The following is a 25,658-nucleotide window of genomic DNA, read 5'->3' as shown; positions in this document are numbered from 1 at the left end:
GCATTCCTGCTTCTGAACACTGCATCATTGCCTCCTTATTTAAATTTGCTTTAGTATTTTTAAAACATCTACTCTGGTGATATGTTCACCACATGGCTCAGATTTCCATGTAATTTAAAGGAGTACAATGCAGCTGGGAATCTGTATTTCTCTCCCATTACATTTTTTTGGACCATCACAAAAATATTGCTGTTTGTGTGGTCGGGGGGAGGGGAGAGAAAAGTGTAGGGTAGATGTATTATTTGGTTACTTATGAGCACCATCCAGTGTTTCCTAAAGATATCATTGACTTTGTGCTTATGCACTATAGATGGGCCTAGTCCAGAATCTCAAATCTGACTCCATCCCCCTAGATTAAAGAGGGCTAAGATTCAAATCCATGATCCAAAACACCCACCAAGGTTTTGGTGCTAGGTTAGCTCCAAAACCACAAGTAACCTATTTTTAGTCCCAGTTTGGATGTGGTCCAATATGACAGAAATCATACCAAATTAGTTAATCCTACACCATCTGTGCTAGTTTGGGCCAAAATCTCACAAGAATAATTTGAGATTTCTGTGCTTCCAAATTCTAGTCCTGCTCTGCTTCAGCTCAAACTCCAAACCCTGGTGTAAGCCTAGTAGAGATATGTGCATTGTCTCTTCTTCCTGGTTACTCGTGAATCATTTTCATAAACTCAAATGCTCTTATACTTTCGTTGTTTAGTTCCCCAATTAAAAAAATAAACACAAACTATAACTTGTAAAAACTCACCTTTGTTACAATAGGAAAAAAATGAAGGAAACTTATTTTTCGTTTCTCTTATCAGGGTTTTTTTTATACATCATTCATGTGCACATTCATACTCCACTCATAACATTATAGCACTGACAAAACATGAAAATAGCTGCATTTAGCACAGTCATAATGAATGACTACTATTTAACTATGTCTATTTTTCAGATATTTTTACAGTGTCATCAATTTAAAAAAACATTTTGCATAAGTTTGTTTTCCCAGATATTTCATATGGCCAAAAAAAATACTTTATCATCAGAACTTTGTGAAGCTTTTGGGATGGTATTTGAATGTTGGTACAACACAAAACTCAGATGATATTTACAAGTCTAGACCTTGATTTAAGTGAGGCTGGTTGAATTTTCTGGTTTGGGTGACAACTTTGTGAAACCTGGGTTTGTTTGTTTTTTTCCCCCCAGAGTTTCAGCTGGAAGGTGGGGAACGTTCTTCAGTTTGGGCACTTTTTAGCTTTCACAGAATTTTTTTTAAACCTGTATTGGGGAGGGGGATAGAGAAACTTTAAAATATAAAAATAAAAACTTGTCAGGTGTCTGATGAATTCAATATAACAACCTAGACAGATAGCTTTGCTTTGGGGTTTTGGATTCATTCAAACCCAATATTCCAAACAAAACACAGGTGTGAACCTCCCACAAAGCAAAACCAGGAAAAAATCTTGAACAAACCCTTGCAGACCAAAAGAACTGAGTTCACTATTCAACCTAATCACTAATCCTGGTCCCGATAAAAACAGTTGTTGAACAATAATTTATATTGATGTCCAGTCAGGCAAAATCGATTCTCCTGCTGTTTGGGGAGTGTGATGTCTGAGACTTCCCTGCTGTGCCTTGTCGAGCTAAAGAGATGGTGTTCCTAACTGCCCTTCCATTTGTTCAGCATTATACAGTATCCTATGTAATTTATGCTGTTCTCACTATTATGAAATAGGATTTAGAACATTCCCATGAAAATTAAAACAAAGTTACATTAGTGTTCTAGACTGCAGGCCAGACTCTCAGCTAGTGAAAATGGGCATAGTTCCTGAACTGTGGATTAGTAGAGGAATTCTGTAACAGACAGAAGCCCAAACACTGGGCAGGATTCTTTGATGCACCAGCAGAGAAATCCCCTTTCACCGGGGAACTCCCAGTGGGCACAAAGGTTTAGCTGCATCCTGCATCAGCACCTCACCCTCCTCACATGAAGGAGGCATATTAGGAGGGTGAAGGTGGATGTGCAAGGGCAGGCTGGGGGTCGGAAAGGACACAGCAGAGCAGAGCTCTGCTGTGTCTGATTTGCTACTGCCATGGGGTTACTTAGGGACCTTATTCCAGTGGTATAAATTAGAGCAACTCCTCAACTGCTCTAACTGACACTGGGGCTGGGCACTGCAAGATTAGGGAGGTACAGCCATCTCCTTGATGGCTTCTCCTGTTCCATGTACTGAGTGGCATTCAGCTGCAAAGGAAAATCTATCCCATACGCTTTGAAATATCTTGACAGAGACAGAGATCTCTTTATGTTACTAAACGCAGCATTTGCATAGTTCTCTCATTCACAAAACACCTTCCACAGGCCATCTGTCCTTCTTATTTATATTCTCCCATTATTTAACAAACCTAGTTTAGTGGCAGTCCTGCAGAGGCTTTATTCTCAGATATATGCACTATAGCTTTTTACCACTTGTTATCCCTAAGTTACATCTACTGCTCTCAATCTGGTACTTTTAATAGGAAATACTTGATTCCAAGAGGTGGCTCATTCTGTAGCACCATGGCCTGTCTGTCTGTCTCTGCCTCTGATCCTCCCCTCTCCTGTAATGGACTCTGCCATTTTCCCCACCCGTCCCCATACACCAGTTGCCTCCTTTCCAGTCATTCTCAAAGCCTCCCTTTCACATCATCTTCTCTTCTAATATTAGGTCTACCTGATATTTCTCTTCTTACACCAAGGTTCTGGGATCTACTAGACCTGGTTGAAATGTTCCACATTCCGAATTTTTGACCAAAAATGTTAAATTTGATTTTGATGAAAATTTGCATTGAAAATGTTGGAGTTTGGAGGGTTGTTGCCCTGCTGTATGATCTGCCATTCACCTGATACCCCTTTCTGTGTCCCTTATGCAGGCAGAATTCCAATTGACATCAAATAAGAGCTTTGCCTCAGCAAGGACTGAAGGAATTCATCCAAAATTAAAGAAATGTCAACTTAGATATTGCAAACTAATCCACTGACATCAGTAGGTCTCTACAGGTATAAGGACTTGTCTGTGCAGATTGCTTTGCAGGGTTAGTGTCTATGGGATTAGTTCTGCCCTCAGATACACAGATGCAACTAGGTTTGAAGGCAGTGGCAGATGCATCCATGGAACTGAGTAGAACTGGGCCCTAAGTTTACATTATTAAACGCGATTGCTTCAAATAACATATTAAACATTTCCCCTCTGCCTGTTCAGCTTGTAAGGACATGTTTATGGGTCTGTGAGTGCAATGAAATACCCTAAATTTTTCATCAAGTTTAAAAATCCTATATATAAAATAGAAAGACAATAGCTGAGATAGGCCCAAAACAAAACCCTGGATTTAAACATCTCTGAACTTTGAGTGTACAGGGGTTAGGAATCAGCTTCTAGATGTAAATTCAAGGCTGACTTCTTTTTCTGTACCTATCGAAACACGGTTCTGACAGGCAGCTATTGCAACATGTGTAATATTTCCTATTTGACCATAATTTAGAACTAAAGCTCATATCCCTGCACTGCATAAGATGATGGGGAAAAGGCTATAAAGGTATAACTCAGAATCAGAATACATTTTCTTCCCTTACAGTATTGATCCATGTCTAGAAGGACTAGACAATACATTTTATCTGTTTTTCATCTCTGCCACCTTAGGGCTATTCCTGAGGGGAAGCAGTTGGAGTCAGCCTTCTTACAAAACATTCAGGAAGGGGAAACTATCTCACATGCACATGTAACTCTCCTGGGGCATTCCGATAGTATGGTGATGGTCACAATATAAATGGCAGAACAGCTAACTAGATAGGACCCTACTGCAAACTTACACTTGCTTCCACATGCTTTGTGAATGTAGAGTGTTAAAAAAATCCGATAATACTAAAAAAAAAGCCGTTGTTCTGTAATGATATTTGTTCATGTCTACTGAGCATTTCTAAAAAGAGTAGCAGTCACCCCCCCCACAACACCCCAAACCAACCCCATATCCACAAAACTCCAAGCAAAGAAGTGCAAAACATTTCCTTTTTTATCCTTTTTTTTTTTCTTCTTCTTTTTGGCTTCTATTTCTGGACTCTTTAGTGTGGGAGTGGGAGGTACATTTATGAAACACTAAATGGGCATAATTGGTGGTGTGTGCTTTTTCTACTGTACTATAACAATGCATGGAACTGGAATTATGTAAGAACTGAAGACACAGTATTTCCTTTTGATAAAACTTTTTGTTTTTAAGCATCAAACATTTTTTCCTCCACAAAATAAGACTGAAGATAAGAAAAAAACGAGAAAGGGTCTGTAAACAATCCAAGATATAGATAATCAAACGTATCAGTCTATTATTGCACATCAGGACCATTAGGTATACACAACTAGTGTAGGACAGCATTAATCATAGGGCTACAAAGCAAAACATCTCTCAAAATCTTCTGACTTTTATCTTGAACAGAATATTATATTTCCTTGGTTAATAAATTCATGTCATGGTGCCATTCTGAAATGAGCAACTTGTTTAGCGATTTCCAGTTTCTAAGCATGGTTTCTTGGCCCCTGCAAAATACCTCAAAAAAATCTGAATTTGAGACTTGCTTCAGCTCTTCACAAGTTTGAAACCATGCAGCACAAAGGTCTTTTGGCCTACAGGGTTATCCCTTCTTAATATTAGTGATGGGCCTGTACCAAAATCCTGAATCTGAAAGTCTAAAGTTCAGATGTGTTTAAAATCCGTATCGTGATTGCAGTTTCACAGCTGGTCACTCCTCCTCTCTATGGGACCAAATCAAAATCCTGGATCTGAACACCTTTGAACTTTTGGGTGTTCAAAAATCCAGACGAACATTTTATGGCTCAGGTCCATCTCTACTTAAAAGTATATTTACTCACCTTCCAACCTTTACCCAGTACCGAGGGGCATTAAGACAATTCTACAAGAATCGTAACATTCCTTTCTTCTCCGTTGCTTCAGCAGAGGTCCAGCACTTGTATCCTTACATTTGCCAAGTTGTATCCTCAGTTGCATGTGTATGTGTGCCCCATTGAAGAACTTGCCCCCAAGTGTTTAATGCTGCACATTCAAGATGTGAAGGTTCTTTCATATTTGTGTTTCTAGCAATATGAGACTAGTCAGCATAATGCCTACTTTAGTGGAAGGGTCTCCAAAGTCTTAATGTAGATGTCCAGTGTTTCTTTAGTAGGCTCTGATTAGTAAAATACATTATTCACAGAACCACATAAAAACGTAGAGATGTAAAATAGCTATCAGTCCATCCCTGTTTAACAGAGTATTCCCTACAATAACAAATAAAATAAAATAAAATAAAAGTTTAATTAGAAATATCTATGATTCTTATTCATAATCTGTTGCCACTAGGAGCTGTCTTTCTGTTTAACTGCTGGATGCTTCAAACTATGCACAGTTTAAACAAGTAACTCTAAGATTTTCTCTTAACAAAAGGATTCTCTATCATCAATAGCTCCTGCCTCTGCAAATTATAGTTGTCATTGAATGTAAACTAGTCTTTCTTAATATATGTGTATTGTACACTTCAACTGATCGTCTTTCCCTTTTGGGTTTGATCAGGCCACATAGATCATTCAGCAAATGTCACAGTCCAACCTGGACACAGTGTATACATAATGGAGAAATAATACTGAAAAATCAGTTTCCTGTTTTTGGGTTTTTTTTTTTCCCTATTGTAACAAATTTAGGGTTGTTCCCCCCCCCCCCATCACTTATGTTTATTTTCTCTAAATGTGGGTACTGAACAGCTAAACTTTAAGTTTATTAGTGCTTCTGAAAATGATGCAATAAATAGCTTAGGGGCTCTCCAGACACGGCTGAGGGGCAGACTTCTTAAGAGGGGTAATCACAACACAGACATTTGTCCTTTAACTGGTCCATTAGTTTTGAGGGCTTAAGTGAGATCTAAAGGATGGACAGGTCTTGTGCTGGCCCTCTGGAGGGGAGTGAATTTCATCCCTTAATCCTGATTTCTCTTGCAACACACTTGAATTTCTAGTAATGGGCCTCTATCCAGAAAAGACTGCTTGCAAACACCCCAAATTATGATGTATACAAATAGGAAACTAGGATAAATCCATCAGTCCAATTTTCACTTGTAAGCTGTTAGAGAATTTGAATTCAGATTTCCTGAAGTGAAAGTCTAATACAGTAATTTACTGTTCTACATTACTTCATGGCCCTTTTCTACTTTTAGCGAACATAATGACAATAGACTTTTGTTGAAGCCACTACTTTGTGTTAACTGGATTATTTTCTGTTTTCCCATCAGATCTGTAACAGAACTAGAAGCCTTGTTTCTGTAGATTTGTGTGGTGGTGACTTCCAGATCTAAGTCAAATGCAGCTAAATATTGCAGAAATCTCATTATAACATCTGATCCTACATTCTTTCCACCATTCAAGATGGCCAAAATCTTGCAAGATTTCTGCACTATTGAACCCAAACCTTGGTGTCAATTTGGACTCTAACATCAAAATCCTAGTTTAAACCTAATCCAGATTCAAGCACCACCCACTTGATCCATCACTAGTTACACTATACCAAATATGTTTCACCTTATTTTAACTTTCACTTTGTTACCGCTATGTATTTTTTAAAAATAATTTTGTAAAGTGTTAGACTAATTGGATGTTTTTAAATTCCATCCAGCTCTCTCAACAGTTGAGAGCTGAGAGTGGGCTGTTTCAGCAACCATTAAGAATCTCTTCTTTTTACTTTCAAGTTTTTCTTTCTTGTGAAAATTATAAAATATAAGACCATAAGACATAGAAGTTGAAAAATGTGTTTTTAGTTTTATTAAAAACCTCAACATTCCTCTTAGTCACCAAAGGAAAATAATTGCATTGTATTTTCAGAGATCTGAGGAGACAAGGAGTGTGTGGCAATGAAAACCCAAAAAAGAGAGAGAGTGAAAGTGAACTTTGTTTTGATCAATAAATTGGTTAGTCTCTAAGGTGCCACAAGTACTCCTTTTCTTTTTGACTTTGAAAAGCTACCTACTGGAAGTAAAAATGAAACAGTATTCCATGCCACTACTGATCTTTGTAGAGAACTTGTTTTAAGAATTCCCTAAAAGTGCTTTGTATTTGACAACAGCACATCCATAATTCAGTTAATCCAGTCGGCTTTCTACAAATGAGTTAGCTCATGAGTCAATTATTTTCAGTACAAATAGGCTCTGAAGTGTCATCATCAACTCAGTATTACCAACTGAAGTGTTAATAAATTGCTGCTACAGCTCTCCCAAGTTTTCTGGAGGCCGTATTGCGGAACAGACTGATGCCTCTAAATGTGGTCAGGATTGTCCAGGCCACAGATTCCACTATAGAAGGCCATTCTGGCATGCCTTTTAGCTGAGGGGAAGGAGGGTTTTCTGAAATGTAATCTATAGAGGCATGTTGAGAGGAGGGTTTAGGTTGTTGTTTTTTGTACAATGACCGTTGAGCAAATCTTCACAGACAAGAATAGTAGTGGTAGTGAATGAAACACAATTATACTTCTTATACCACATCTTAAAAATATCTAGTCTTTCTGAAGAAAGAACATGATAGGAAACCGAAATGAAAGAGGAATTTTTATAATATGATCTATTGAACATGCAGTTGGAAGGCTTTGAAAAGCACTGTGAGTTGAAAGTGAGTAAAACCTAGGCCCTTTCTGTACAGTTCAAACAACCTTAGACACAGTTTACTTTCATTTATGGAAAACCAGGTTATACTAATGTATATAGTTGTTCTACCCAAGTAGAAATTGAGGCCAGAACACAGTTTTTTAACCTGATTATACCATGGTTGATCCTGGGGCCAGACAAACTATATTTAAACCATGCTTTGACTGCAGTTCAGACATGAAAAGTGGCTCTACAGAAATGGCGTTTGGGGGTTCCATGTTGTATTGTGTTCCAGTAATTTGGAGCTTGTTCATCTTACAAATTAAAAAAATAAAATAAAATCTAAGCATCAGCCCTTCAAATTCAATCCGGACTCTGAGAATCAAATTGGGCTCTTCCCTTCTCATGTGTCCACATCTGTAATTGATGATTTTGCAGGCTCCCAAAAAAGATCAGTGCAAACCATTGTCTTCAAGTATAGCCCTAAATTAAACTTGTACAAATGTATGGAAGGCTGATGGTTTTGCACAGCTGTAACTGAGAGATCAACATTGCTTAATTGTTATCTGACTCGCAGCTAAAGCAAGGTACATATACAAATCCTGATTCTGAAAACACCCTTTTAGTGCTTGAAATGTTACCATTATCTTTTAATTTGCTGTGTGAATATCCTTAAGATTAACAGGGATGGATTGGGGATAAACATGACCTGGTTTAATTAAAAATGTGGAATCTAAAAATTTTTCTCTGGGGAGAGAATGCTGATGAAAAAGAAAATGGAGGAGATACGGTGGGTGGCTGAGAAACAAAGTCAATGGTCACTGAATGATGCTGATATTAGAAAAATGTGGGTGGGGGCGTATTAAAGCACAGTGTATGGTCTGGATGTGTCCTTAATCCAGCACTCATCTCAATTGACAAGAGTAAATACTAAATGAAAATGCCCATTAGCCCTGCTTTGAGCAATGCTGTCCATGTTACCCTTAGCTGCTTCACATTAGATTTGTGAAAAGGATGGTGGTTTCTGTTTGTCATGTTTCATGTGCACAGTTTCTTCGGTTATGGATTGTGTGAGCCCATAAATTGCCTCCTCGTGTTTTCAGTTCAAACAAGTCCAAATTAGTCATAGGAGAAATTCAGTCAAATTTCTCTGGGTTTCATATCAAAAAACATTTAGTATCATGTGGCTTCAGAAGTTGGCCCAACTGGGTCCAGACTTTTTCTAGAGCAGAGGTTCTCAAATTATGGTCCATGGACCACTTGGTGGTGGTCTGCAGAAAGACACCAGGTTCTAGCTTGCTGAGGCTCTCTCTAGGGAAGTGTGGTTCTGCAGCACTCTCTTGTTCCTTGATGCAATATCAGACATTCAAAGAAGGGTTGGATTTCGTTGTTTGTTTGTTTTTAAATGTAATAGATTTTCTGCTACAGATTTGTAAACTGAGATGCATGTACCTTTATTAGGTAAACAGGTAAAGGCCATGGAATTTTTTTATCTAATACGTGCATAGCGTAAATGAACTGTTGTATTTGTTTCCTGGGTGAAAGTGTTATGAAATATTGAACTGCTCTACATTTGATTGATTATTTCAAATGCAATGTGCTGTTCAAACATTAATTTTTCATAAAAATATGAGTTGCTTCAGTTTTGATTTGTCTACATGGGGAGAAACAGTTTAATGAGTTGGGCTCCCCCACTGCCCCAAAAAGCTTTATTAATGATTTATTGGGTTTTAAAATAATCTGTATATATATATTTTTAAAACCCTTTGCACTTTGCCTGTAAGAAATTTTAATATGACAACTGATATGAACAGAAAATAGTGGTAGTTGGTTATTAGTAAATCTTTCTTTTAGTTTTTAAAATATAAGGATTGTGCCCATGGAGTTAAGCAATGATATTGGGCTACATTAAATACATTCCCAGCAAACTTTCTCAGCAGCTGAATATGACTTTTTTGAAAACTTAAAAACCATTACAAAGCATTGCGGGTGGAGGAGTTGGTGGGAACAGCTCATTTAATATTTTATATTATATAATGTAAAGGGTTTTTTATTTGTGTTTTACTCTAGAAACACCAGGACGGTCAATTCTGGTCTTCGCTGGTTTTCGTGGAAGACTTGTTGAAGTTTTCAGAATATGCATATTTTTTTGCCTTTACACTTTAATTCGAAGGAACAGGATGGTTGGATATTTTAACAAAAACATCTTTTCTCCAAAATGTCAATTCCTTTTTGAAGTTTTAAACAGTCAGGCTATTTTTCCACGCTTGGCTCTTGTGATATCTTAATTTTACTAGTTCTCCACTTGCCATAAAATATTCCAAGCTAGTCATGGTATGAATTTCTAAAATTAAAAAAACTTCTTTAAAAAGTCATGTTTTCTTTATGCATTGTAAAGAAGCAAATAAGGACACTTTTTTTTTTTTGTTAATCACCTTTCTTGTGGATTGAGGAGACATGGAATTAACTTGTTAGCAACATGATGTTCCCTTGGATACCATCTCTGTGTAAATCCACATGTTTCTGTGGTATTTAGCAGTGACATAAGAGAGTTTTCCAGTATGTGTTACTAATCCAAGTGGCGTGGAATTGTATAGAAGCTGCTACTCTCTAGTACAAGCATTTGGTGACTTAACTAGTGATTGTATCATCTTTTGTATCAAAGCAATCCTACATTGGTGCGCATATGTAAGAGGCTTCTGGCCATTCAGACAATTGACTTCAGCAATGCAGTTCTTTAGAAGTAGGCAAGTAGAATACATTGACGTCCTCTCTCTGCGTTACAGTAAGTGATGTCTTCATGTGAGGCTAACTTTTCTCATTGTATACAATTCTAGTTGCCAAGTTAGTACATGAAGCCAGACTTTTTAAATATGCTGTTTGGTATACCACAGCCACAGAGCAGTCAGAGGGAAATAAGAAATTGGCATAATCTTCTCTATCACAGTTCACATCCATCATCATCATCATCAAACTTAATGTGTACCCTTATAGCAATATTCACATTCCAGGTTTTTCATGAACATTAATTTAACTTCTCAACATTCCTGTATTATCCCAAGTTTACAGATGGAAAAAACGGAAGTATAGAGGCTAAGTGATTTTCCCGAGATCACAGAAGCAATCCTCATCAGAGCCAGGATTAGAATTACGAACCACCGAATTTCTAGTTCCCTGTTGAAATCACTAGACCTCTCCCTCTTCATTGTGTAACAATCCACCTTGCTCCTCCCTTCCTGGATCCTGCCTTGAGATAGAATTTGGAGTTTGCAATGTCCATGAAATCTTATTTTCACAAGTGGTCAGTGAGATTGCTCAGTCACATGAATGATCCAGCCAGAGGTGGGGACAAATTGACAGCTTTGCATGAAGATTGGCTTTGGTTATGCTATGGGTGGGTTTACTTCCCTTGAATGTTGCTTCAAGTTTCTGGTTCAGGCCAATGAAAAACTCAAAGTAAAACTCAATTGATACCACTGTGGTTCACCTAGGTTCGCATTTAACCCCACCTACCAACCCTTGCCCAAAAAACAAAACAAGCAAACAAAACCCCTGCAGCTCTTGTGTGGTTATATGTGAAATTATAAATTAATACTATGCCCACACTTCCCTGGGAGGCCTGGAAACTTTTTGATACATGTGACAAAACCAGGTGAGTTTCATAAGGTTAGAGTTTTTATTATGAGCATGAGGCCTGTCTCCAATTTCAACAGAAACAATTTCTTCGGAAACAAAAGATACCTGTGGGCAAAAAATCTATCTCATGGACCAACCCATTTCAGACTAGGGCAGGAAGAATGTTCTTTTCAAGTATGAATTATTTTTCCTTTCAATTAAAACTGCTTGTGCTTTACAAAATATTACTAATCACTTCTGATAAAGTTAATTTCTTTCTTTCAGGGTCAGTGTGTACACATGAGGAAAAAACTTCCCAGTTTTATTTCTTGGTCTTTTCTTCTTGACCAAATTGTTCATGTGACAATGTTCAATACCCAAAGAAATATCATTAAGTAGCATTTAATATATAAAATAGAATGTGTGCATTTAAAAAATAAAATAAAATAAAATCCTACCAAAACAACCACTCTACTCTGCACACAGTTCTCCCTCTGGGCAGTGGATGAGAGCGAATGACCCACATGTGAGAGATGTCAGACATGTTGCTTAATGCACTACTGCAGGGCACTCAGATACTACAGTGATGAGGCTAGTATAAATTCTAGGTAGAATAAAACAGAGACAAGGATATAGGCCAGGGGAGTTACTGTAAGAATGAACTGCAGAAATCATTTGGGGTATCTTTATAAAATTAAGTACTGTGTATATGAATTGCATTTCAGGTCCTCCAACTATACTATGGGCACTCGAGCCTTTTCCCATGACAGTATTTTTATACCTGATGGGCAAGCAGAGAGTGAGCAGGCAGTCCAAGCAATGTCACAGGACAAAATCCTAGGCAAAGTCAAAACCCTTCAGGTAAGAAGGAACAAGCATGTGACTATGCAGGTGTAAATGTTAAAAACAAAATGTTTTTTTCATCATGTGCTAAGCATGTAAGAAGACCAGTCACTTCCCTGAAGAACTTAGGGGCAGATCCTCAGCTGGTGTAAATTGGCATCGCTGCAGTGGAGCTATGATAATTTACACCAGCCGTGGATCTGCCTTTACAACGTATGGCCCCAATCCTGTAAGTAAATATGTGCGCCCTGCACCCATGTGTTCCATTAAAGTGTACGGGGGGAGGGGACTTCATATGGATGTATGTGTTGACCCCCTTGGACCAGCCTGCGTGGTCGGGGCCAAAGTAAACAACAGAGGAGAATAATGGAATACAAGACAAAGATTTCCTTTGTGTTTTTTATTGTCATTTAAATATTTTTTTCTCTTTTGCCCTCACATATTTCCCCATTAATTTTTGTTAGTCCTTGCCTTTTAGTCACTTAACTCATGTCCATTGGTTTCTTGATTACCAGTTTGTTTGTATGCTTTCCTATTGTTTTTCAAATGCATTAGACTTTTTGCATGATGTAGAAACAGTCAATCCCCAAAGGTCTTACTTTTCATTTGCCTTCCATTTTTGTCCTTGAAGTTCTAAATGCATACAAAACAAGGCTCTTGAGGAACCTTCCCACTGCTCTTTCCCCAGTCCACCTGCATTTCAGATACATTTAGTCTTCAAAATAAATTAATACATAAATGGCTTCCTTCTTAAATAAAACCATACCCTGCTGTTAAGAAATTACTTACCAGCCCTCCTTTCATGCCTGGCTTCCGTGATTCCTGTCCCATTAATGCACTAATTAATTTTGTGCTCTGTAATATACTTGAAAGATTCGCTCCATATTCCTAATTGGACTTTGGAAGAGCTGAAGAAGAGATACCTTTCAAAAATTCATCTGTTTTTACAGTGGGCACAGGACATGTTGGGGCAGGACTTTGAGAGCTTGTCAGTGTTGTGTAACTGCCCACTCACAGGGGTTGAATTGGAGGGGGGGGGGAATTAATTGTATTCCTCCAAACTCTGCTCACAAACCAAACTGTGCCCACTTGAGACGCCAAAATGAGATACCAGACAGGATAATAGCTGGAAAGTTCTTCAGGGTCAAGTAACTGGCTTCTTTTGCAAAAAGAAAAGGAGTACTTGTGGCACCTTCGAGACTAACCAATTTATTTAGTTTATTTATTTAACCTTAGTCTCTAAGGTGCCACAAGTACTCCTTTTCTTTTTGCGAATACAGACTAACATGGCTGCTACTCTGAAACCTGGCTTCTTTTGGAGTTCTTTCATGTTTCAAGGAGTTGGTAGGTGTGCTTCTTAGAAGCAAGCATTAACAATTCCCATTAATAGTGAGTATAGTTTTTCTTCACTGACTTTCACCAGCCAGGAGAGGCATGGATCTCTTAATGTTAATTCAGAATACATTGTTGCATTGAGAAGAGAATAGTCTTCAAAAGCAAAGCATGAGGATACTTACAAATGGCAGGTAGCTTTTAGAATTAGGTAGCCAGAAAACATAGAGCTACAGGAAATTTGGAATCATTCTAAACATATCTCAGGGGACTATTATATATGCAGTCTTTCAGATTCTGCCCTTGGTTCAACAGGAAAATATCATAAACTAGTAAAGGGAACATAATATTTTCCTTGTCTGCATCTCACTTTCAGATGACAAAGTAATAATGAGCTGTTTGGGATTTTGACATTTAGCGGTCACATCAGCTCTTGGAGATTAAAACGTTGAAAGAAAATTGGCCAGTGGAAAGTTATTAATAGAGTTTATTCAATTAAAATAAATGTATTTAAAAATGCTAAGAGTAACTACAGAAAAGAGTGTTCTGTGCCCTGAGGAAGCCAGCTACATGCAGAAATGTGGGCATTTGTAGACTTTCAGCCTTCAAACTAATTTTTGTAAGTCTGAGTGAATAAATCTTTAATCTTGGGAGTAATTTTGAAAACTGCATATGTGCCACAAAGTACAAATGTTCTACCTCCTGGGAATCTCAATAAAATAATAAAAAAAACCTCATACATATGGAGAGGCATTTTTTACAGCCCAGTTCTCAAACATTCCAGATTACAATAAAATTCTTTAATCTGAACAAATAAAATACAGCTTTTCTTTTATTGCACATACCATTCTCTACAATAGCTCTATTCATAGGCATCCTCCAATGTTCACTGCACAGTTTGTACATGTGAAATGTCATAATATGTGTAGAAAAGGCACCCCATCAATCCCTCTATTCCTCAGCACTGTAATTTGTATATAGTCAGGCACATTTTATAAGCAATAGATCAGTGGTTCTCAAATTTTTGTACTGGTGACCCCTTTCACATAGTAAGCCTCTGAGTGCGACCCCCCCTTCGTAAATTAAAAACACTTTTTTATATATTTAACACCATTATAAATGTTGGGTTTCAGAGTAACAGCCGTGTTAGTCTGTATTCGCAAAAAGAAAAGGAGTACTTGTGGCACCTTAGAGACTAACCAATTTATTTGAGCATAAGCTTTCGTGAGCTACAGCATCCAATGAAGTGAGCTGTAGCTCACGAAAGCTTATGCTCAAATAAATTGGTTAGTCTCTAAGGTGCCACAAGTACTCCTTTTCTTTTTATTATAAATGTTGGGTGCAAAGCAGGGTTTGGGGTGGAGGCTGACACCTTGCAACCCTTCGATGTAATAACCTCATGACCCCCGAGGGGTCCCGACCCCCAGTTTGAGAACCCCTGCAATAGATCCAGAGAGACAGCAGGCACATTTTCTCACCGTGAGCCAGATTCTGATACCCTTACTCACATTGAATACCTCACTCTGAGAGTCGTCCCACTGGCTCCAGTGGGGCTACTCAGAGCAAGACCACTATCTGTTGTAAGGGTATTGGAGTCTGGCCCTAAATTAAGGGTTCATTTTTAATTTAAGAAAGAAATTACTAAATGAAAATTTAGGTTCTATGGGTCCTAGATTCACCTAGATCTGAATCTAGGTCCCGATTCAGTTTCCACTATAATCAAGGAGAGCTGAGGGCACTCAGCAGCTTACTGGATGATACTCTCACAGGGCCATTGTTTTGTTCTGCATGTGGAATTGCTGTTTCTTTCAGTGCGGGTGTTATAAATCCAAGGTAGAATGCAGACCTAGAGAAGGTAAAGTCTGAAAAGACTGGCACCAACTGACTCCTCTTAAAAGGAGTTTTTCTATTGACTTCAGTGGGACCAAATTTCCTTCTGGGTATCTAAGCAGGTGTGACTTTCTGCCATTAACTCAGTCCATTTAACCACACAAGTTATGTTTGATCATCCACTATCAGGATGCAGATGGGCAGCAGCAATACCTGTTCACACCTGAGTGAGTTGGTGGAGGAACATCAATCCTAGTTCATCAACCTAGTGATAGAGAAATTCTCTCTTTCTATACTCCCTCCCCCGCACCAACTGGTTTTGCACTATGTGACATTAATGGCTTCAGTTAATCTGACTAAGATTTAGACACGAATGCAAACTTCTGGATAGTTATGTGAATTGAGATTGACCTTTGCGGTTTACCACTCCTATTAAAAACTGTGTTTCCGTGCCAAGTTCTCACCTAAACCATGCTATTGATTCAGAGCTGAAGTCATGTTTTTACTTTACATAATTGCTACTGTAATCTACATTGTGTCTTTCTTAAATTCAGAGAGGTAAATTCACGGCAGATGTCTGTGCTTGTAATTGACATTCACAGGAAGGGAAGTTACTCACTTGAATCCCTGCTATGAGCATTAACTTGTGGAGATTTTCACAGTGATAGGGAGATCCTCTTTGGAGAATTTCCTGTCCTTGAAAGAGAGTAAGAAAATTACCACACAGTCTTATCTCTTTTAACTGGGTGTGGTTCCTGTAAATATTCAGAAAGAAAATCAAATACTAAAACATCCTCTTTCCTATTCATTACTTCTTCTAAATCTCATGCTAAAATATGTTCTCTTTCAAACATTTGATTCTTTTAGGCATACATAACAGAAATTAATTTCTGTACATTAAAGGAGGATCTTATTCTGTGATCTCTGTGTAAGCCCAAAGTCATTACTGCCGAAAAGCACCAGGCAGAGGCTCTGTCTCTAGACAGCCATAAAATGCTCCTTGTTTTGTTAACTTTATCCTTGGTGCAATTCAATCTTACTTTATTTATAGGTCTTTCAGAGAGAAGGTTTTAAATCATCTCTGGAAAAGAAACAGGATTAAATGAAAAGAAAAAAGGGAAATAGAAAAGTAAAAGTTGAATGATGGAAAAGCTACAAAACTCACATTTTCAGTTGACCTATGTGTTACAGTTCTCCTTATGACATTACTCTCTGCAGAGCCTCAGTGTGGGATTTCTGTGCTCTCTTGTACACCAATAGCCTTGTGGCATGGCAGAAGGGGATCTGCAGTGGGAATACATCTGGTCAAGATTTGCAGAAGTGACTAATGACTTTGGTAATTGAATTTTTGGGAGCTCAACCTGAGATACCTTAAAGGGGCCTGATTTTCAGAGGGTAGATGCTCTGCATTCTCTGAAAATCACGTTCCTTTAATATGCAGTATTGCCGATCTTCAAATATTTAAAAATCATGTCTGGTCCCTCAAATTGTGAGATTTTTTTTTTTAAAAAAATAATAAGTGTAGGGTTCTTTTTATGGCCTTCCGGATTGTGACCTTGGAGGATGCACGTGGGTCATGAATTCAAGATTTTCTCTGCAACCATGAAGCCTAGAAATATACCTTTTTGTTTTTGTTTTAATGAAAGCTTGATTTTGGTGTGTCCACATTACTCCAGAAAACACCAATATTATGAAAGTCATAATAAAACAGCGAATAATAATAATAATAATAAAACAAAGAGTCTTTGTTAACTCTTGATTGAGGACAATAGTTCCTACTGATAATTATGCTTCCTTTTCTCTGCCTTGTTGCGATAGCTGTTGAATCTGGAGTTGGTTTGCCTTTTAGCCCTGGTAATCGGTCTGCGTATTTCAAATTGTTTGCAGAGTATACAGATTCCATGGGGAGAGAGGGCATGTGCAGTAGAGTCAACTTATTTCATTTGTGACATAAATACATTTTTCTTGTTTTTCAGCAACAGTTGTCCAAGACTATTAAATTTGGACAACTACCACAAATGACCATTTCTGAGAGGACAATGGAGGAGGCAAATGCTAGTTTAGAAGAGGACTTATTACTCAGTAGCCCAATGGAGATTGAGACTCAACAGGACACAGTGCTCTCGGACAGTGATAATAAAGTAAGCATTTTAAATGTACATATTCACTACATCACACTATCATTGAAAGCATAGAACTCACTGGGGCATAGACGCAATGTCCAGTAAGCCAGGGCAGAAGGCTTTTTATGTGCGGACACACACATTTAGTAGGACTTTTCAAATTCTGCACCCTAGATTAATGACAAGTATATGCACTGGGGGTGATGTACTTGGTGTCCTGGGAGGGAGGCCATGATATTAACTATTCTAAAGGCCCACAGTTAACATCCCACAGAGCAGGTGGCAAACATGGCATCTCTGTAAAGGTCAGGAAAAGGCTGGTGAGAGAGAATACTGGATTTCCCAGAGTGGGAAGTTGTGCACAGGTTATGCATAGCCGCCTACAGGGGAAATCCTGTGTGAGAGGGATTGGCGCCAAAGCCAATTTGCCTGTGGGCCAGTTACAGGACAAATGTCTGTGCTGTGATCAACTCTCTTAAGAAGTCCACCCCTCACAGATTGGAGTGAGAGCAAGGATAACCTACTCCGATGATAGCACTACTGCATCATTTTAAGTGCAGTTAAACCCAAAGTCAGTGGCAGACTGAAAATAGAACTGGCTGTCTAATGCTCAAGCCACTGTACCTCCCAAGCCTCTGACATACTGGGCATATTGAGTAGTCTATGGGTACGTTAACACAGCAGCTTGGCATGTGCTTCCCAGCGCAGGCAGACTGACGCACACTAGGGGCTTGTCTACATTTAAAACCTTACTGCGGCATAGCTGCATCATTGCAGCTTTGCCACTGTAGTGCTTCAGTGTAGACTCTACCTACCCTGACAGGAGGGGTTCTCCTATCGGTATAGGCCAGTGGTCACCAACTGGTAGGTCATGATCGACTGTTCAATCCTGGAGCCTCTGACAGTCGATCACAATCTCTGGCCGCTAAAAGTCCAGCAGCACAGCAGGGATAAGGCAGACTCCCTGCCTGCCCTGCCCCTGCACCACTCCTGGAAGTGACCAGCACGTCCCTGCGACCCTTGAGGGGGCGTGTCTGCACGTGCTGCTCCTGCCTGCAGGCACCGCCCCATCAGCTCCCATTGGCCGGGAACGGGGAGCTGTGTGGGTGATGCCTGCAGGGAGGGGCAGTGCGCGGAGCCACATTCTCACCCCCAGGGCCACAGGGACATGCTGGCCGCTTCTGGGAGTGGCATGGGCCTGAGCAGGCAGGGAACCAGGAGCCACCCGAGGTAAGCACCGCCCGTCAGGAGCCCACACCCCAATCCCCTCCCTGAGCCCCCTTCTGGAGCCAGCACCCCAAACTCCCTCCCACACCCCAGCCCTGAGTCCCCTCCCCCACCCCAACCCACTGCCCCAGCCCTGATCCCCCTCCCAGAGCCAGCACCCCATACCCCCTCCTGCACTCCAACCCCCTGCTCCAGCCTTAAGCCCCCTCCCAGAGCTTGCACCCCAAAACCCTCCTGCAACCCAACCCCCGCCTCATATCACCTCCTGCACCCGAACGCCCTCCCAGAGCTTGCACCCCTCTCCCACATCCGAACCCCCTGCCCCAGCCCAGCAAAAGTGAGTGAGTGTGGGGGAGAGAGAGCGATGGAGGGAGGGGGATGGAGTGAGTGGGGTGGGGAAAGGGGTGGGGTAGATCCTGGGTTGCCCTTAAATTCAAAAAGTGATCTTGTGCGTAAAAAGGTTGGAGACCACTTGTATAGGTTAGTCCACCTCCCTGAGAACTGGTAGCTAGGTCCATGGCAGAATTCTTCCATCAACCTAGCACTGTCTACACAGGGATTTAGGTCAGCTTAAGGACAGTGCTTTGGGGGTGTGGATTTTTCACACCCTAGAGCGACATAGCTATGCTGACCTAATTTTCTAGTGTAGACCAGGCCTAGTTCTTCTGAGCTAACACACTGAAAATAGCAGTGTGGACACAGGCAGTAGCTTGGGCTAGCCCGAGCTACCACCTGTGCTGCCAGCCACGCTGCTCCTTTTAGCATACTAGCTCAAGCAGACGCTATCTATGCTGGGAAGCAGGCTCCCAGCTACTGTGTAGACAGACCCTCTGGGCAGAAGGAAAGCATCTGTTCCCACCTGAGCATTTATCAGTTGTGTTTTTCTGTATATTTAAAACTTTTTAAACTCCTGGGAGCAGGGACATAATCTCCCTGTGTATTTGGAAGGTACTGTATCTATCCATCTTTAAAAAATGATCATGCTATTAATGGAGAAAATAGCAAATACTGCAGCCCTCCTTCACTACACAAATCCTCAACAAACAGTAGCACTTCCAGATGAGCTAGCACCTTTCTCTATCAACTTGGAGCACACCGAGTGACATTTGGATCCCTTGCACAATGCCCTAGCAAAGGAGCTTTGTGCAGTGGGTGGTTGAGGAACATAAGAATGGCCATACTGGATCAGACCAAAGGTCCATCCAGCCCAGTATCCTGTCTACTGACAGTGGTCAATGCCAGGTGTCCCAGAGGGAGTGAACCTAACAGGTAATGATCCAGTGATCTCTCTCCTGCCATCCATCTCCACCCTCTGACAAATGGAGGCTAGGGACACCATTCCTTACCCATCCTGGCTAATAGCCATTAATGGACTTAACCTCCATGAATTTATCCAGTTCTCTTTTAAACCCTGTTATAGTCCTAGCCTTCAGAACCTCCTCAGGCAAGGAGTTCCACAGGTTGACTGTGCGCTGTGTGAAGAAGAACTTCCTTTTATTTGTTTTAAACCTGCTGCCCATTAATTTCACTTGGTGGCCCCAAGTTCTTATATTATGGGAACAAGTAAATAACCTTTCCTTATTCACTTTCTCCACACCACTCATGATTTTATATACCTCTATCATATCCCCCATTAGTCTCCTCTTTTCCAAGATGAAAAGTCCTAGCCTCTTTAATCTCTCCTCATATGGGACCCGTACGAAACCCCTAGTCATTTTAGTTGCCCTTCTCTGAACCTTTTCTAATGCCAGTATATCTTTTTTGAGATGAGGAGACCACATCTGTACACAGTATTCAAGATGTGGGAGTACCATGGATTTATATAAGGGCAATAAGATATTCTCCATCTTATTCTCTATCCCTTTTTTAATGATCCCTAACATCCCATTTGCTTTTTTGATTGCCGCTGTACACTGAGTGGATGTCTTCAGAGAACTATCCACGATGACTCCAAGATCTTTCTCCTGATTAGTTGTAGCTAAATTAGCCCCCATCATATTGTATGTATAATTGGGGTTGTTTTTTCCAGTGTGCATTACTTTACATTTATCCACATTAAATTTCATTTGCCATTTTGTTGCCCAATCACTTAGTTTTGTGACATCTTTTTGAAGTTCTTCACAGTCTGCTTTGGTCTTAACTATCTTGAGCAGTTTAGTATCATCTGCAAACTTTGCCACCTCACTGTTTACCCCTTCTCCGGATAATTTTTGAATAAGTTGAATAGGACTGGTCCTAGGACTGACCCTTGGGGAACATCACTAGTTTCCCCTCTCCATTCTGAAAATTTACCATTTATTCCTACCCTTTGTTCCCTGTCTTTTAACCAGTTCTCAATGCATGAAAGGATCTTCCCTCTTATCCCATGACAACTTAATTTACTTAAGAGCCTTTGGTGAGGGACTTTGTCAAAGGCTTTCTGGAAATCTGAGTACACTATGTCCACTGGATTCCCCCTTGTCCACGTGTTTGTTGACCCCTTCAAAGAATCATGGAATCTCTTCCCACTAATTCACAGAGGGATGTAGAGCCTCAATCTGTCCACAAAGCCTTCCTCCTCCTCACCCCCCAGCACTATTGTGGAGTTAAGCTCTGAACTCTGAAGTGTGTTCTGGAGTCTCCTTAATTGATCTCTCAGATTCACGGCTCCCCTGTGCAGCAGAAATGTATTGTTTCCACTGTATTTGTATCCTCCAGGGCTGTACAGGAGGTAGGGTTTGTGTGTCTCTCAGTATTTTCCTATCTGACCCATGGGTTCCCTGCAAAAAGATTTGTCTATCCACCTCCCATCCTACATCCCTACCCTTGCAGTAGGATGTTTGAATAAAGCTTGAGGGCCAGATTGTGTTTTTAAGTCACAGCCCTTGCTGGAGGGAGGTTCGGAGGAATTATGTTGCAGCCTGAGGAGGAATTTGGGTTGTCTCAGCCAGAATTCTTCCCAAGGCTTCTCAGGGAGAGCATGCCAGAGCTGCAGTGGTCACTCATTCGCTACCACTAGTTGGCTTGGTACCACCTCTCACCGGCTTTCAGGTGTTGCCAGGCCTCTACGCGGAGCCATTTGGAGGAGAAGCCATACTACACTCCCCCAAATGTGCACATGCCCAGGGCCAGGCTCCACCAAATTCTTTATCATTGGCTGATTTTCCTTTTCTCTTTCATTCTGCACTCCCTGTTCACCTTGAGTACAGTTATTGAATCATACAGAGCAAAATCTGCCTGTTAAAGGATTTCCAAAGAACTCACAACTTTTTATCTGTTTTTTGCACTATTTAAAGAAGCCCATTTACTCACCTGAAGCTTTACAGCGTGTGATATAAAAATATTTTGGATTTTTCACATCTCGAGTGGTGTAGTTATGCCTACCTAATTTTCTAGTGAAGATCAAGCCTTTGTATCCTCTCTGTGCTTCCATTTGTACACAGGGAATAAGAAGGCATATGCATTTTATGCAGCACTTGGAGAGCTACAGATTAGAAGTGCTAAGTATTGTTGGTGTTGTATTTCTTATATTCCATGTGGTTTTTCATTATTATTATTTAGGTAAATTGGATTATTGGCTTCAGTTCTCAATTTGATTTGGCATGTGTTTGAAATGCTAATTTTGAGGCTATCTACTAATATCTGCTAATGAGTCATAAAAGGAGAATCACAGAGTGTACATAAAATAGGTCAGAATTGAAAAACGTGGGATTAAAAATCAAGCCCGTCATTTTATATCAAAGATGCAAATAGGCTATAATTCATATCACAGAAAGCTTCACAAGCTCCTAGCTAAAACGAGTCACTTAAATGCGCTCTATAATGCATAAACATAAGAACAATTATAAAAAGAAAGACTGTTAAGTTAATGCCCATTAATGATACAGTAATACCAAATGTAGGGCCCCAGTACTTTCCCATGCAGAGAACACCCTGCACTCAGGGATTGCTTTTAGGGGGCAGAACATAGGGGAGTGTTGCCTCCATGGCATGGTGTCCAAGTCCCTCTTGGCCCAACTGAGGACCGCTCCAGATCCATGGAATTGGAGGGCACAAGGATGGGGATTGGGAAGGGGATGAAGGTCAAGTTTCATTGAATAATTTTCCCCACCAAATCCACAGGCCAAAGCAAAGCAAGTTTGTCTGTGAATAAGGCATTGGACTAGAACGTAGCAGACCTGGGTTTTGTTCCTGCCTTAGCTACTGACCTTGGGGAAAGTATTTTGCCTCGGTTTCCTGTTACCCTTTGTGTGTCTTGTCTAGTTAGATGGTAAACTCTTTGGGACAGGGACTGTCTCTTACCGCATGTGTGTGTACAGCACACAGCACAATCTTGGTTAGGGCCTCGAGGTGCTATGCTAGTACAAATGGTTAATAATGAAGTTCCCTCAGTCTTCAGGAATTAATGCAGTTCCTCCTCCATGGTTTAGAATCCATTCCCATAAGATGGGTTCTGATGGCCCTGGACAGCATGACTCTTGCAGCATTAATGAACCTTTACGGATGGAACTAAAAGGTCAAAGGGGCCTCTCTGTGGATCCCATTTGGCTCCAGAGGAAAGGAGTTCACAGGAAGCACTGGGTTGAAATGCAGTATTTCCACTCCTCTATGTAGATAATGGTCTGCCTAAGAGAGGATAGGACTCTTAATTCCATTTTATTCTGGTCTATGCTTCAGTCAAGCTAATACATCGATTCTAAATATGACAATATATCAAAACTGCTAGAAATCATGATAGGTTGCATTTTGCTTTGGTGTTAAACCTAATTATCTAGTGCTAAAGAATAAGTGTGAACTCTTATCATTTAGCCTGTGTAGCCTGTAGGGTCTCATTAGTTTGATATCTACAGACTCTTCCTTATAGGCAGCTATAAGATTATAAAAGTGTAGAAGAGAAAACTCTGTTAGACCGGGAAGCAGAACTGTGCATCCGTCAGACCTATGGTGCTAGTGGGGGTGGAGGAAAAGTCCTAACAGGCTTTTTCACTCTCACTTTGTGATTTCACTAGTTCTTTTAATCATATTTATTAAATCCTTTACATTCTAATATCTAGCTGTGCTAATCTTATTTTCCAGTTAAGTGACACTCCGGATTCATTAAGCCCTACGAGCGTGCCTGGGACAGGACATGAAGCAGAGAAGAAGGTAATAAGGCATGAATAGTTAATTGAATATGTATCAAATTCTTTTCTATTTTAATTACTTTTTCCTCCTTTGTTTTAATTTATTTTTTAGTAAACCGCCAGTTATTTTACTGCAGTATTCAGTTTTATTGTCCCAAATTCATCCAAAACTGCAGTGAGGCTGTACAATTCTGAGGTACTGGATTTGAGGAGACACTGGTAAATAAGTAGTGACTGAAGTTGGGAAGTCTGTTACTATGGTAATAGACAACTACAGAAAACTGAACATAGCTCTATCTCATCTGCTCTTCAAACATTCAAATTATTGCAGAACCATCATTTTCATAAGTACTTTTACTACTTTATTATGCCTAGATGTAATTTAATAAGGCTATGCAAAATATTTCAAGATCTTTAAACAGCTGGCTCTCTGATAAACCTGTGTTTAACCTTTGTGGATTTCAGAGCTGTCTTGAAAAAAAGATACTAATTTTTCCTCTGTAGAAGACTTTCCCTCCCTTTCTGAGTTCACACCAATTGCAAATCTAACAGTGGTAGCTAAATGGACCATATGGAGAGACTTTTGATTTTTGTCACCTCTTAAAGGTTACTTTCTTGTGTACTCACTTGTAATTTCCCCAATATAACAGCATCTGCTGTTGCGAGACCTACAGTGGATACAGTAAGATTCAAGTGCTTCAGCCAAGCATTGTAAGGTTTTTTCTTTTTGCAGGGTGCAGCGTGTTTTCAGTATGGCTGGAAACAGTCCCAGTCCTGCAAACAGTTAGTTATATGTACAACCTTATTCATGAAAATAATCCTGTTGTGTTTAATGGCAGCTGCCTACATGAGTGAAGTTACACTCATGCATAAGTATTTGCAGTATCTGGGCCGAAATATTTGCAATCCAAAAGACATGGGCTCTGATTTGATTCTCTGATTTCAACAGGAGACTTTCACATGCAATGAGAAATTTTACTTGTCACTTTATGCTTAGAACTCAACACCTATTTTGAGGAATGTATACTTTAGTGTTGCCTTATACCAATTAAATATAGTTTTGGAAACTCAAGTAATAGTAAGTCCAACCCAACTGATTCAGGCCTAAAGGCTGAACATAACTAAAATACCTGAAATACAACACGCCCTATGTTAGCAAACCTGAGATTTAAAAAAATAATAAATGTTAGGTTCTTGTTATTTCTCTACTGATTTCTCAGCTTCTAGCGTGCCCTCATGTAATATTTTCAAGCTTTTCACCACAACCATGAAATCTAGAAACTTAATTTTGTTTTAAATAAAAGCTGAGACTCTCTCATAAGCACTTGCCTCCAGGTTGGGCGTAAAGAAAAACATCAAAATATTGTGAAAATCATGATAAAATCATGAGAGCTGGCAACACTAAAAAATGTGACCCAGCTGAAACTTTAGCTGCTAATCTGTCTTCAGAGCTGATTCATTGGCGTTTATAAAAATTTGTAATGTTAGTTATGCCCCAGTTGGGGTATCCAATTAGTATGAATGAAAATTATTTCCTTAGTCATTGAGTGTTTCTTTAAAACAAAATACCAAGTTCTTTCTTGAAAGTTGTTAATAAATGAACACATCTGAAGATAAACCTTTTTTTTTTAACTGCTTAAAACTGACCAGCTGTCCTCGTTTGGTTCAGTGTGTGTGATCCAGGAACCTCTTGGTGCCAATTGGTGGAGGGCACAGGGAATGCATAGGATTTTACAGGGATCCCTGGGTCAGACATGTCCATATCAAATTAACCAATGGGTGGTATGTAAGGTCTCTATCAAGAGCCAGTAGCCCAGTGATCATTATAATCATTCTGAAATGCTATGTACGATAATATTTAAGAAGTTATGTATCCACACTGGAAATTCTTCTTTGAGTGCTGGTCCCTGTGTGTATTCCACTGTGGGTAGGCATGTGCTCCATG

At 39.8% G+C, this 25,658-nt stretch overlaps 1 protein-coding gene across 5 annotated transcripts in view; it reads left to right on the top strand.

The window, feature by feature from the left end:
* Positions 1–25,658, top strand: part of CRACD (capping protein inhibiting regulator of actin dynamics) — a 218,668-nt gene that overhangs the window by 158,620 nt on the left and 34,390 nt on the right. For 4 of the 5 annotated variants that reach the window (XM_037897713.2, XM_037897712.2, XM_037897711.1 and 1 more), the window contains 3 exons: positions 11,982–12,117; positions 17,238–17,402; positions 23,667–23,735. In XM_037897713.2, coding sequence (XP_037753641.1) covers positions 11,998–12,117; positions 17,238–17,402; positions 23,667–23,735 — 354 coding nt within the window. In that variant the 5' untranslated portion in view covers positions 11,982–11,997. The remainder of the gene's footprint in view (positions 1–11,981; positions 12,118–17,237; positions 17,403–23,666; positions 23,736–25,658) is intronic. The other variant, XM_043546183.1, reaches the window with a different exon arrangement.

This window comes from Chelonia mydas, chromosome 4 (genome assembly GCF_015237465.2).
Source record: "Chelonia mydas isolate rCheMyd1 chromosome 4, rCheMyd1.pri.v2, whole genome shotgun sequence".
Classification (NCBI taxonomy): Eukaryota; Metazoa; Chordata; order Testudines; family Cheloniidae; genus Chelonia; species Chelonia mydas.
Note: the sequence above shows the minus strand (reverse complement) of the source record. Positions and strands in the feature narration are given on the sequence as shown.